The sequence below is a fragment of the Parasteatoda tepidariorum genome, chromosome X1 (genome assembly GCF_043381705.1).
Source record: "Parasteatoda tepidariorum isolate YZ-2023 chromosome X1, CAS_Ptep_4.0, whole genome shotgun sequence".
Lineage (NCBI taxonomy): Eukaryota > Metazoa > Arthropoda > Arachnida > Araneae > Theridiidae > Parasteatoda > Parasteatoda tepidariorum.
In genome coordinates this window covers 69,024,319-69,039,827 of record NC_092214.1, presented here as the reverse complement: position 1 = coordinate 69,039,827, position 15,509 = coordinate 69,024,319, and the positions used below count along the sequence as shown (strand labels likewise).

At 29.2% G+C, this 15,509-nt stretch overlaps 1 protein-coding gene across 4 annotated transcripts in view; it reads left to right on the top strand.

Annotated features, from left to right (window-relative positions):
• LOC107451016 (CREB-binding protein) overlaps nucleotides 1-15,509 on the top strand; it is a 141,787-nt gene that overhangs the window by 80,859 nt on the left and 45,419 nt on the right. For all 4 annotated transcript variants that reach the window (XM_071187500.1, XM_016066974.4, XM_016066973.4 and 1 more), the window contains 4 exons: nucleotides 1,874-2,044; nucleotides 3,642-3,799; nucleotides 13,724-13,804; nucleotides 14,328-14,384. In XM_071187500.1, coding sequence (XP_071043601.1) covers nucleotides 1,874-2,044; nucleotides 3,642-3,799; nucleotides 13,724-13,804; nucleotides 14,328-14,384 — 467 coding nt within the window. The remainder of the gene's footprint in view (nucleotides 1-1,873; nucleotides 2,045-3,641; nucleotides 3,800-13,723; nucleotides 13,805-14,327; nucleotides 14,385-15,509) is intronic.

Below are 15,509 nucleotides of genomic sequence, written 5' to 3'. Positions count from 1 at the left end.
TTAGCAAAAAATATAATTGTTTATTTATTTAAAATAGCTTTATCATCCATAATTGGTATTCATAGTACCTTCTTTTCATGACGCCATTAGGACTGGCATTTCCGCACCAGGAAAATGACACTGACTAAAATTTAAATTGTTTGTGAAAAATCATGTATTTTCGATAGCAATGTTGAAGTCAATGGAGGTAACCTCTGAGAACAAGCAACCTCCATCAAGGACCATTTTACTGTGGAATGGAGAGTGGTCGCTTCCAAGAGGTTTCACTGTGTATATATATATAAAGTTAAAAGTATAAGAGAAAACAAAGAGAAAGATGTAAAGATTTCCCAAAGGAAAAGAAAAAAATTATTTAAAAAGTTTTTTTTTGAATATTCAAAAATTTAAAAAATTTTAAAATTTAAAAAAAAATTGAAAATAAAATGAATTTAGGAAAAAATATAATCTAGTCATCAGCTCACATGATTATAGCCAAATAAATAGTGCTTTCTAATATTGTACTTTTATAGTCAAAGCAAAACATATCAATACAATAGTGTGAAGAGCACCAGAAAAAAAAAATTTGAATGAAAATAGGATCCATTAACAAAAAATGCAAAATAGAAAAAAGAAACAATAAAAACAAAACTATCAAGCAAAAATAGATAATAAAAACTCAAGAAAATAAAGAATAAAACGCGAAATGTAATATATAAAGCGAGTAGCGAATTCAAATGTACTTACACTTACAGGCATTTCTCAAAAATGATTTAAAATGTATTCGTAACAAGTTTGCCAGATTACAAAATATGAAAGTAGAAGGGTAAATAGAGGATGAAGGGAATCAACTAATGGCGCGTTTTTACTGAAGTACAGAAGCGCATTTGATTTGTTAGTTACCTTGGATTGGCCTGAATCTGGATGTGCGTAAGGTAATAATATACTGGATAATTCAAAGTTTATAATTGATAAGGTTGAATTTTAATATTAATAAGGTTGAATTTAGATGAAATGTTAACATTAAATGAAAAAAAAATGCTTATTTAAAAAAATTAAAAAAAATTCTTTATTAAATGTTCTCCATGGATTTGCCCGAATTGGATTTGCACTTGTAAAAATATAAATTTAGTTATACAATTATGCAAAACATACAATTAAGTCAACAATTTTATATAGAATTTAATAACATTAATTTAATATCCCTTGCTTTTTTATTAAATTTATGGATGAGTTTGTCTATTTTTTTCTATAAGCAAACAATACTACAAATTCTTTTAAATTATATTCATTTGATTGATATTTTCAACAATACAGATATTTTCTTTTTTAATACTTAAATCCAAAAATTAAAATTAATATTATTGTTATGATTACAAGGCTAGGTTAATTCCTCAAGTTAAATATTATTTAACAAAATTGCATAATTTTGAAAATTAAAGATAATTAAATCATCAATAAATCTAAAAACAAATTTAAAATTAGGAGTATATTTTTTTTCATAATAGTGTAAAAATAAGTTAGCTATGAATGATGAATAATTAGATCTTTGCAGTATTCCATCAGTTTGAACAAAAAATATGTTATTGTAAAGATTAAAAAAACAAAAACTAATCAAAATGTCCCAATAATCTAAAAAGCAATTCAGGATATTTTTATAATCATAGTAATTACTCAAAAGAATATTTTTTAGTTTAGAAAGAGGATTGCTATTAAAGAGATCGTGAAAATCAAAAGTTGCAATAGAACTGATTTTATTTTGCTATATATATGCACATCCGTACACACAGAATTTTCCATTAAGTGTCATTACCAATGCAATTTTTATTATTGTATTACTATACGAAACTTAAGTTTCACTCTTCCATTGACTTCATTATTATCATGGTATTTGCAGGATTATTTTGACATTATTAAAAGGCCAATGGATTTATCTACCATAAAAAGAAAATTAGACACTGGACAATATCAAGATCCTTGGCAGTATGTTGAAGATGTTTGGCTTATGTTTGATAATGCTTGGTTGTACAACCGTAAGACTTCCAAAGTTTACAGACATTGCTCAAAAGTGAGTTTATGACAAAAATGTTTATTTCATTAACTTTCGTATCACATAAACATCTAATATGTTTTTTAATATTTATGTTATTTATGTTTAGACATAATCTACTGTCTTATGAGTTATTTTAAAAAATGAAATGCATTATCATTGAAACTACTGAATTTAAAAATAAATTAAATCCTAAGTTCTCTTAACTTTTATTTATAACTATCTTCGGTAATTCATCAAGTAAGCCAATTCAGCGCTTGCCTCTCCACAGGGAAAACCTGGAAAATACAGAGAATTGAAAATTACCTAAAATAACAGGGAAAATGCAGGGAATTTTGATTTTTTTTTTTGCAAACTGGGAAAATACAGGGAATTTTGTTTCTTATTTTTCTCTTTTGAAAAATGCTGACCACTCAAAGCGTTATCTATGGGATATTTAACCATTATATTTCAGTTATACTAAACTATTTCAATTACGATAGCATTATTTAAGTATGTTCAGCTGTTTTTCCAGTAATTAAAACTATTAAATATAGTTAGCCCAACAATAGCTCACACAAGAGCCCAGTAATTGTTGTTTTCTCTTAATATATTGTGCCTAATATGTACAGAGAATTTTTTTTTCCAGAGTTGAGTGGCAACCCTGCAGTTGGAAAGCAACATAAAATGTTTTAATCATTAATTGTTTCCCTATATTTGTTCTCTTTTTTGAAAATAAAATATTGTTTATACAACATTAACTATTTAAAAGATTTTCTATATAATTCTTTACACAGGCCAAAACTCTGTCAGGTAGTAGGAGCTGAATACTCGACTTTAAGTAGTCATTTGAATTAACTTCGGCAGGGCACCATTGTTTAAAATACATGAGCGAGCCTCAGTTCAACATGGTAGTCCTTGCCTCTTTTTATTCTTAGCCTTGCCCACAAGATTCGAGCAGAAATGTCAAATTTCTGATCTTCTCTCATTGAATCATCAGGAGAGAGAATAAGAACTAAAATCTCAGCAGTATTTATCTAGCAACACATTTTGCAGTTTGAAATAAATAAATTAATAAAAAAAACTATTAAAACTTATTGAAAGGGAACAAATTTAAATTCTTACTTCAGGTATGCTTCATGGCAGCTGCCCCTTGTCCAACTACTGTAGGAATACCAGAAAAGGTATAAACAAAAGGTGCCAACGTAAACAAAAGTATAGTTTAACTACTAACATCAGTGAGTCAATGGAACATTATTACCTTGAAGGTGTTCCATGCCAGTGTTATATTTGATTTTTGCTTAGATAGATTCATGCTTGTACTTTTCAATTTGGAACACAGTTTCAAAGACTTGTTTATCATGTGTCATATTAAGCTGGCTGTATAAAAACAAAATGATTTGGTTTCCAAAAAATATATTTCATTGGATAGTTTAAAGCAAATTTAGATAATCCACAAATTAGTTTAAGGAATGGCTGAGGGAAAGTTTACCCTATTAATTGGAGATACAATTTATATGTGGAGCCACATTAACAAGAGACCGCTGTATGTACTTCTTTTTGTGAGAATACATAAATAGTTCTGTATAATTTTTCAATGAATTCTTGTATTAATTCCTTTTGCTTTTTATTTCAGCTTGCTGAAGTATTTGAGTTAGAAATTGATCCTGTGATGCAATCATTAGGCTATTGTTGTGGCAGAAAGTATGTTTTTCAACCTCAAGTTTTATGCTGTTATGGCAAACAATTATGTACTATTCCTAGAGATGCCAAATACTGGAGCTATCAGAATAGGTATGTTTCTCTTTTTATATGTACTTTTATGTTTCTCTTTCTATAATACAAAATATTTTTCTGTATGACTCTCTTCTGATTATTTTTACTTATACAAATGGTAAATAAAATTGATTATAATAATATACAACACTGCATTATTATGACTAGTATAACAGATATTATAATTCTTAAATTTTTAAAATTTAAAAAAAAAAGAGGAAAGAATATATCCACTTTTCCTTTTTTCCCCTTCAAGTTATAACCAACTAAAATTATAACCGATTTATTGAACATTATCGATTCTCTAAATAAAACAATTTCTACTGTTTCAAGATTCTGGAACAAACTCCCTTTGCTGCATCTCTGGAGACTCGTCTGATATTTTAATGCCATTTCGAAGAATTTATAGGTACTCCAGTTTTTGTCAACAGACTTGACCTATTTCGCTGAGTTCAGGCATTTAATTTCAATTTAAGAGTACATTTATAGAATTTTTTTATGCTTACTGTAACCTTGAAAATTTGGGAAACAGCAGGAAGAGGACAGTTTGCAGCGTGACGCAACACTGAGTGCAAATTTTATACAATAAACTTTTTAGAAGGAATTTTTGTGATCTGCTAATTTTTGCAAGAATTAACTGTTTTATTCATTCATTTTTTTATTTTTTTTTATTTCGTTTAAGAAATCAAAATTTTTATTGTAATGTTTGGATTTCGATTTAAGAATGAAGATAATTGTAAATTTGCCACTTATCTACACTAAAATCTGAAATACTTTTTTCTTTATAGTGAGCTTCTCATTTTGATACAAGTTAAGAAATATATCCTATGACCACAAAATTTTAAATTCTTTTGAAAATAGAGCTCTAAAAAAATAATGTAAATAAAAATCTATTTTTTACTAAGATCAGGCTTAAAGAAGAGATATTTTTTTATTGTAACTGTTGTAAAATGAGTTTCTAAAAATGAGTCACCAATGAATGTAGAAAATTGTACAGTAGAGAACCATTTATCCGGTATCCAGATAACCGGGAAACCAGAAAACCGGGAAAAATTTTGATCAGTTTTCCCGCCATTTTAAACTAGAACGATAATGAAAAAAAGCGGAAATTGAACTCATCCTTGAAGTTGAGTAGAGGAAAATGTAAGGAAGGGGAGAATTTTTCCCCCGTTTACCCAGAGAAACGTCATTTCCTCCGTGACCTTGAAGGCAGGGAAGGGAGGAATGTTTTATTTTCTCCTTCTAAAGGCCGTCAATCAAGCTCAAGGGTGTGGCAAGCTGATTTCGTTTTCTGTTTGATTTATGAGGGGGGTGGGGAAAATGCATTGCATGCATATCAGTGAACAGAAGATGAAAGAGAAAAATATATTTATCTATTCGGCATCGATTAATAAAAATAAAATCTTTTTCTTCTGAATAAATTGTCATTCTTTGGAAGTGCGGTATCATTTGCAAGCTTTTATTGATGTGGAATCACATCTGCTGTAATTAAATATCGTGTTTTTATCAGCAAAAAATAAAATAAAAGGAGAATTGTTTATTAATTTAAATATAGGATTATTTTATGAAGCAGATTGCAGTTTTGTTTTTCTGATTCCACAACGTTTGATTTTTTTTCTTTTCACGATAAATTTCGCACTCAATAAATTAATTCTTTTTATTCATACATTTTATCATGAGGTTTTTTTTTAAAATTCCGTTGATCTTGCCTTGTTTCGGGTTTTAATATTTATGCTAGTACCTTTCTTAACTATCGTTTCGGTTCGATAATTTTCAAGTGTTTTTATTTCGATTAATAAGTTTTCCTTTTATTTTATCGTTTCTCCCGTATAATTAGGTATGAAATATATTGCGTTATTTAACCATTGGTTTTGTTTAGATTAGTTAATTTAGGAATTGTAATTATATTTAAAAAATAAATATGAGAATTTTGTATTTTTTAAACTTGTTTTTCTTGTCTAAACTTGCAAATTTTTTAATTCTTTTAAATGTTATTTTTCTACCATTTTTTTATTCTTTTTAAAGTTAGGAGTACCTTTCTTTTTACTCTTACTTTATGCATTACACTTTTTCCTTGTAATTCGGGTTCCATAAAACATGGATTAACGACACTTTTTGGTCGATCCAGAAAACCGGGAAATTCAGACATCCGGGATAGCGATGGTCCCGAGCATCCCGGATAATTGGTTCTCTACTGTATTTACTAAATTAGAGAAAAAATTAATAATGATATAGGGAAATATTATGCTAACCGCTTTATATTTTTTTTTACTTCTTTTGTTATCTTACCTTACATTTTTGGTTTATTTTTTGTGCATTTTAATATTTTACTTTTTTTTAAAAAAAAAAAATCTTCATATATTTTACATCTTATTTCAATTTAATAAATAAATAAGCAAAATATTTGAAATAATTATAATACTTTTAATATTGTTGTTATTAGAAAAGTGTGTACTACGGAAAAAAAAGAAAATATGCCAAATAAATCAATCTGGATAAGTAGATTGAAGTTAAACTGACCATGATTCTATTGTTTATAATCATTGTCTTTCTATTGTCTTTCATTGTCTATTCTATTGTTTATAATCAATCTTTTTATTCAAAAATAAAATTGACAATAAATGCATGAAATTTCTATGATTATTGTTCTGAGGAAAAAAAGATTAAATAAAATATTGGTTTAAAGTTTAATGGGGCAATGCATTAAGAAGCTGCTGCAGTAATAAATGAAAAAATTGTTTTGTTTCTTACTAAAATGTTGTGATTATCTTGTGTATGCCAAATTTTGCTAATAACTATTTAAAGCTAAAATAAAAATCAGATGTGATTTCCTATGATTTTTAGAAAATTGTCATTGTTGTTTTGATCTATGACTGTTTTACTGCACCTTTCTTGCTATAGCTAGCTTTAGAAAAACAGGGTAATTAACATTTTAAAGCTTTTGTTAAAATAAAGCTTTAAAATTTAAAATCTTATTTTTTTGTATGTATTATGATTTTTTTAGTCCTTTGCTTCTAAACTAACTCAAATTCAACAATAATTACACAAAATGATTAGGGTAATTTTATTCCATCGTGTTCAGTGGTAAGTAGTGATGTAAACTGAAGAAAGGAAGTGTAGAAAAAAAAATAATAAATTGTTTGTGCTTATCGCCATCTGGTGTTATAAATCTTGATAACAAAATTATTATTAACACTCTCCACTTGAACTTCTCTGAGTTCACTAACGTTTTAAACATAAAAATAACACAATTAAAAAAATAACATTTAAATGCGAATAGTTTTGAAATGCAATGCAAATATTCACTTGAAAAAAAGTAAAAAAACAAAAACATAAACTATTAAAGTCTATCATTGTTCATTTCAGTCATTGAGTTCTTAAGGATAAATAAATTGTACTGGGCGTTTATATTCGCCGTTGGATTTGCGAATAAGGCAAGATCTTACAAATCCATCACTTCCTTGAAATACTTTTGTTATAATACCTATGTCCCATAATAGTTTTGATTTTGTGGTGCCCTCCATCATAACCACATCTCCCACTTTCAAACATTTTGTTAAGTTAGGAGAAGTTAAGTTGTGTGCAGATCTCAAATTAAACAAATAGCGCTCCTTCCAATGCTTCCATAAATTAGCCAATAATGTAGCTTGGCATTCATTTCTTTTTATAAGAATCTTTTTGGTGGATTCTCTATGAATGGTTTCTATGAAATGGGCTGGATATTCTGTCTTTTCTTTACTAGGGGTTAAAAACTATGATGGGGTAAGAATTTCCGGTTCTCTGATTTTGTTAGTGACGTAGGACAAGGGTCGAAGATTAACGATGGTTTCCACTTCTAGAGAGAAATCTTCTGAATGCGAGCAGAAAAGTCGAAGTAGACATGTCTGTGACTAATTCAAGATGCATTGCTCTCGTGACTGCACATGTGAACAAGGCTATATATGATTTCTTTATTCCATTTTCACCCTTGACGTAGATTAGTCCGGCAAAATCAATTCCGCATACAGTAAAAGCAGGAGTTTCACTAATTCGATCTTTTGAAAGCTGTCCAGTCATTTGGGTAGAAGGTTTGACTGTGTATCTGCGATAAATCAAACATTTCGAGGCAACCTTTTTTACCAATTGTCTTCCTTTAGGCACCCAAAATCTTCTCCGAATTTGTACTAGAGTGCTCTCTACTCCAGAATGAAATACATTTTCGTGTTCTCGCTTGACAAGCAACTCTGCAAATTTAGACTGTCTTGGTATGATTATAGGCTTTTTCTCATCAAAAGAATAATGTCCTTTGTCCAATCTTCCTGTGATTCTCAGGATACCTTTTTCATCAAGATAAGGAGCTATATTGAAAATAGTAGTAGAAGCTGGAATAGGCAAATTAGATTGGAGAGTTCGTATCTCACCTTCAAGGAATTTTGCTCGAGTAAGCTCTACTAGTATATCTTCAGCATTTCGGAGCTCTTCTGCAGTCAAAGTGTCCATATTCGGCTTAACTTTCTTTAAACAGTTCAAATATCGCTTTACCCATGCCATGATTCTAACAACTTTTTCGAGGTTGCTAAAGTTAGCGATATTTATTAACTCAAGTTCTTCACAATCTACACATTTCATAACAGTGACTTCTTTTTTACGATACTCAATTTGTTCATCATTTTCTTTGAAGAGTTTCAATTCTGGCCACATTTCGGCCGGAAGGGACAACCAAGATGGCCCCTTCCACCAAATGTCGGAATTCTTCAATATTCTCATGGAAGCACCTCTACTTATAAGATCGGCAGGATTGTCAATTCCGGGGCAGTGGAACCAGTCCTTAGGTTGAGTAATCTCTTGAATTTCTTCCAATTGATTTCACACAAATTGCTTGAAACGAATGGCAGGAGTTTTTGTGCAACAACACACAATAGAGGAATCGCACCAAAAGAAACTGTCACACGGAATTTTTATGGCTCTAGTAATAGTTCAAAATAATCTAGCAGAGAGGAGGGCACCTAGAAGCTCAAGTCTTGATAATGTAATCATTTTTGAGGGGCGCAATTCTACTTTTAGCTGAAACAAAACATGTAGAAATATGCCCATCACTAGTTTCTGATGTGATATATGCAACTGTATCATAACCCTTTAATCTGGCGTCAGAGAAGATATGTAACTGTGAACTTAATTTCTTTGTTACCTGCTTCGAAAAAATAATAATGCGGTATTTTCAAATCATTAAGTTCACCGAATTGTTTACATATTTCGCGCCACTGATTATCCATATCTAAGGGTAGCTCTTGATCCCACTCCAATCCGCTTTTCCAAATGCTTTGAACTAGAGATTTTAGAAGCATTGCACCCTGTGTCTATCAATTTTAACACATATTTGGACTCAAAGTAAAATACATCTCTTTTAAGATCCCAACAAACTCCCAAAACTTTAAATGGAAAGCCTGATTGACCTAACGATTCCTTTTCATTCAGAACATCTATACCTGCATTCTTCCATAATTCACATAATTTTTTATCATTTGTTTGAAACTTTCTCAATACCTTGCCTGCATCCCGAAATATTTCAACACAATCCAAACTCATTTGAAATGCTGTATCTGTACTGTCACTCCCCCCTATTACGTCATCAACATATACCCTTTCATTAAGTAATTCATAGGCAAGAGGCTTTGATTTTGCAAACTTTTTAATATGCTCTCTAATTGTTGCCGCTAAGAGAAAAGGGCTACAGTTGATACCAAATAGTACACGGCAAAATCTATAAATTACTGTAGACGAATCATTATCGGGGTCATCTGACCAAAGAAATCTAGTGACATCTCAATTTTCTGCATTAATTCCTATTTGTAAGAAAGCTTGCTGAACGTCCCCTATAAAAGCAATTTTGCTTTCCCGAAATGCTAGCATAAGTTCATATATATCAGGGTATAAATTTGGCCCAATGTACAAACAGTCGTTAAGGGACAATAAATTTTTTTTTATGCACGCAGGGTGGCCACCCACCTGGAAAACCTTGAAAACTTGGAACTATCAGGGAATTTTTTTTATACTTGGAAAAACCTGAGAAAATCAGCGAATTTTAAAGAAAAGCTGGAATTTTTTTTAATTTCACTAATTTAAATTATTTACTAATCTTCTTAATTTAAATTATTTCATCCATTATACCCACTTTTTTTAGACGGAAATGTATCTTCAAGCAGTTTAAATATCATCAACTTAGTAATACTTTGCTTGCATCAAAATTTGCTCCATTACAGCTCTGTTAAACTAGAATGCCACATAAAATTCTCCCACTGTTGCTAAACGAATGTGGAAACCTTTGACCGCTATGGACTGTGCAATTTAGGAAAGATTGTGGTGGAGGTGTAAGAAGGGATTAGGATATAAGCTTCTGTTTTTAAATTCCGTCCTTGGGCTGAATCCATTTATGGCTTAAGTTTGTTCCAATGATTTCGTGGTAATTTTTTTCCATTTTGACAAAATGTTTTTGTATTTTTAACTTCATAAAATTCTCCAGAAATTAGTTGGTTATAATTTAATAATAATAATAGATTTTACATTGCACTCTTTTTCTGAAAGCTTTTGTATTCCCATTAAAAGAAATCTGTGAATTATTTTTTCTCAGCAAACCAACCAATCACGCATTTTTTTTTACAATCTCTAACAGCAATGTTTATCGACAAATTGTTACAATTGTTGCATTAATGCTAATTTTTTCTATTTCATTTTAACCTTTTATAACATATTTTAATTTAAAAAAAAGTTTTTTTTTTAAGAACTAACTATATACTAATATTTAATTTTACTCTCTTGTTGGTCAATATATGATTTTTGATTCAAAATTTTGTACCAAAACATTAATAAAAGAATAAAAAATCTTGCCAAATTGTAAAAATAAATTATTCTTTTCAAAATATGTTAAAAAAATAAAATTTTGAATAAAATATTTTACAATATAGACACTTTTCTTGCCTACACTTTATTAGAATAAAGAAACTAAAACCTGGAAATTTTAAGATTTTTATCTGGAAAACCTGGAAAAATCAGGGAAATTTGAAATCTGATTTGAGTGGCCACCCTGGCGCGGAACCGTCAAATACTATCCTTGATTTACTAGTTAGTTTATCGTTTCTTATAACCGCCCTATGAGGTAAATAACATTGTTTATAAGTTCGGGGATCAGTGTTTTTAACTTTCTCAATTATCCCTTCATTTTCGTAAGTTTTTATAACTTTTTTATACTTTTCAAACAAGGATTTATCATTTTTAAATCTCTTTTTTAATTTGTCAAACCTCTCTGACGCCAGATCAAAGTTATCATTTAACAAATGTTTTGTGTTAGGTCTCCAGAGAAGTCGTTCACTAACCTATTATTTTCAAAATGCAAATCAGAATTAAAACCTTTTAACATTTCACTTTTATTATCAAAATTTTCTTCGTTCATAGTATTTATGCCTAGTCCTTCAAGGTTCCAAAACAAAGAATAATCAACATCAGATATAATAGAATTATTTACAATCCTATTTAATTGGCAATTATTCATGAATTTCCCTTGAACCACAAAACCAAATAAACTATCGGTTGCAACGTGTCCTTTTCCCAACCTCAAAGACGTATCAAAGATTACGTCGTGTAGAAAATCGAAGTCGATCAAATTGTCTATATCATCTATTTCTCCGGTATCCGAAAGAAAAGTATTATTTTTCCTTGTTAATTGTTTAATTCTCTCATGGCGTGCGGCTATTTTCCCACACGTTATTTTTTCTACTACAAATGCTTCGATGCAAACATTTAATTTTTTATCGTTTTTGTTCTGAAGATCCACTTTCACTAAATTGTAAGAACACCCCTTGGAAATTTTTTCTCCAAAACCGAAAACATACAACCGTTTAGTTTTAATGGTCCTGAGGTTCAACTCATTACAAATATCACGTTTCAAAAAACTGCGATGGCTACCAAAGTCATATAAAATTCTAACCAACTTCTTTACATTACCATAAATCAAATACGCTAAAGAAGTCTGTAAATAGATAATTTCATTTTGTTTTCGTTTCGAAACACGTGAAGCGGTAACGGATGCCAAAGTATCGTTTTTCTCTTTCGACTCATTATTTGTTGCTGATTTATCACAAATTAATTCGCTATGCGGTTTCTTACATAATGTGCAAATACATTTATTCCAACATTTTTTGGATGTGTGATATTTCTTTAAGCACCGGAAACAGTGAAATTGATCTTTTAGCATTTGTTTTTTTTTCTTTGATGGTCAGAGACCAATCCTTCGATTTGTGATTTTTGGAATTACAAAGCAAACAAAATAAGTTGTTAGATGCCGAAACTAATGCCGAGGAAGATGAGAACTTTCTCAATTATAATTATGTTTACTATAGCTCTCCAACTGTTGCTGTGTTTCGAAAAGGAACACTTAGTTTTTTAGAAGTATTAGATAACACATGTGAGGCTTCTCTACATTCTACCTCTTTTCTAATGAATGAAATTAGTTCATCAATTTCAAAATCCACACTCGATTTTCTATTTTTATTATAATCTAAATTTAAGTCCTCTGGTAGGTTTTGTAAAATAGCAGGACAGAGTAAATTACTATAACTACCTTTTGTTACATTCATTGATTGCAAACTGCGAATGCGGATTTCACATTCGTCATAGAACTTACGTAGAGCTTTAATATCATATGAATTTCTTACAGAATTAATTGATAAAAGTTTATTCATGTGACTACTAATAATTAAATCTTGCCTACCAAATCTTTCGGTTGGCAACTTAATAGAAGAATCATAATTAGGTCCCATAAACCCAGAAATTGCACTCAAAGCAACTCCCCCTTAATACATCTTAAGATAATTAAATTTATAAATTTTTTAAGACTCTCACTACTATGTATAGCTATGTTATAGCTATTCCAGAAACTGTGCCACTGACAGGCATCACCAAAAAATTTGTTTATCTCCAATTTAGGTAATTTAATGTTAACAACGTGTGAGATATTTCCATAACTTATATTTTCTTATAAATTATTGTTACCACTTCCTGTCCTGTAGTCTGGCATTTCAGTAAATATCTTTTGATTTTGCCTTTATAAGCCACTACTCGATCTGGATACTCTTGACTTTGTATAATTTCACTCTCAAATTCATCGCTCTTTTCAAAATATTTTTCAATTTTCAAATCAATAGCCTTTAAAGTTTCGTTTTTTTTCAACTAACTGATTTAGTGAATCATACAAAGAATCATAATCAGGAAGTGTTTCTAATAACAATTTGTCAATCTTATTTATCAAATTCATAATCAACTGTCTGATTACACCTCGTTTCGATTTTAATTTCTCTAAATCATCCATTATAAAAATAATTAGCTCACACGTTACTGTAATAATAAATGCAAATATCAAATATTACCGACTTTACGGAGACCAAAACAAAACAAATGTTAACTTACTTGCTTTCATGCAGATGGCCTATTTTTCGGTCGTTGATGCACCAACAGTATTCAAAAATAATTACACAAATTATAATGATTAAGATAATTTTATTTCATCATGTTCAGTGGTAAGTAGTGATGTAAACTGAAGAAAGGAAGTGTAGAAAAAAAATTAATAAATTGTTTGCGGTCAGCGCAATCTGGTGTTATAAATCTTGATAACAAAATTATTATTAACATAAACTAATCAGTATTCATGCTTGTTGATCTGTCAGATCCAAATTCATGCTGTGAGAATGTGAAATTTGATTATTATTAAATATTGAAAAATTGTGAGTTATACTTTTAAATATTGCAGACAATCCTGTCATTGATTTTCTTGAATATTAGATTGACCTATAGTAATTATTATTTTACAAAATTTGTTACCAAACATTAGTTATTTTTTTAAAAATATAATAGAGACTTCTTATTTTATCATAATTTATTATATATTAATATATCATGTTTTGTTCACCTAAGGTATACTTACTGCCAAAAGTGTTTTTCTGAAATACCCGGTGATACAGTGACGTTAGGGGATGACCCGACTCAGCCACCTACGTAAGTTTTATGATAATATAATCTTTTATCTGTTTTTTTCAGTATGTGTTTAGTACTCCTTCTCTCATAAATTTATGATCTAAATTTATGTTGGTCAGATTCTTTACTGTGTGTAACCAAGGATGACATGCTTTAATTTAAAGTTGATTGTTTATCTTACTTAACATAAAAAAGCTATTATGTTAAACTTAATTTTTTCCCAGGAAATATGTTAACTTAAGGAAATACGTTAACCTAAGGAAGTTAACATATTTTTAGGAAAAAAAGGAAGTTTGTTACATACTTGCCAAGAATGATTTTTTAAAAAAATAGTAAAAGTAGGTTAAAAAGCCAATTATTGGCAAACATATTTTTACAGAGCTGAAAAACATACCATTGCAATTTGTGCATACATAAAAGATATGTACTGTAATTATGCTGGCATGCAATAGTCAATTTCTTAAAGTCTTTCATTTATTTAATTTTTATGTTGTATTTCAAAGTTGTTGCTCATTTTTCTTATCTTTTAATTGTCTCTTTCAAGGGTCATAAAGAAAGATCAATTTATTGAAATGAAAAATGACCATCTAGAACAGGAACCGTAAGTTACTTTCCCTTACAAAAATTCTTTGCTTCTGTTATAGCTTTTGCTTTTGAAAATGTTTATATCTTTTTTAATGTAATGAGAAATGTTTTAGATTTTGTTCTGAAATTTGTTTTCTACTGAAAGCAGGGTTCGTTGATTTAAATCAGCTTGATTTAAATCAGCTTGATTTAAATCACGATTTAAATCTTGATTTAAATCAAATGATTTTTTTAAAAAAATCATTGATTTAAATCAACTAATTTTTTTTATCGATATATATATTGATTTTAAAAGTTAAAAAACAGTGTTTTAAATTTTTGATACTTTTATTATTTTCTTTTTTCTTAGTATTAAAATTTAATTTAAATAAATTGCTGCATTAATTAATTTTAGTTAACAAAATTACACTTAATATGTACAGTCCGCAAAAAAAAAAAATATATATCATCCTGAATAACTTTCGTTCTAATGATCCGATTTTCACGAACTAAGTGTCAATCTTAATGGTTCCTGGGGGTGACCTCAAATATGCTAATTAATTAGTGCTAACTATTAATTAAGTTACGAAATCAGACACAAAAACGTACTTTCTCTGAATAAACATATATTTTTTTTTACATATTGTAGACAAAATTTTAAAACAATTGGATCGTAAATTGGGTTGCAATAAAGGTTTATATATTTGGCGATAGTCCAGAAAACCGCCAAAAAAAGTCGCCTGCGCAAATAAATATTTTAAGATAACCCTTGACTGATTCAAAAGAGAAACGCTTAATTTTACTAGGTTGCTAGGCAACCAATTTCTGACTGTAAAAAAATTGAAATAATGTTTTGTGATTGCTCTGAGAGGTTTAATTAATAGTTAATAGAAAACACCTCGAAGTTTCTAGGCAATAGACAATTTTTAAGTTCATTTATGTCCAAAAAGCAAAAAAAATAAATAAATAAATAAAATAAAAAATTATTTTAATCTCTTTTGAAAAGAAAATTTGAATCGATTTATAAGTTTTCAGAATTTAAATACATGAACTTTTTATCTGATATTATTTAGATTATGCTATTTTTGCTATGTTTATTCGAGGATTTCATACTAAAATCAAATTAACGTAACTTATAATAGCTATATACAAAATTTTAGGG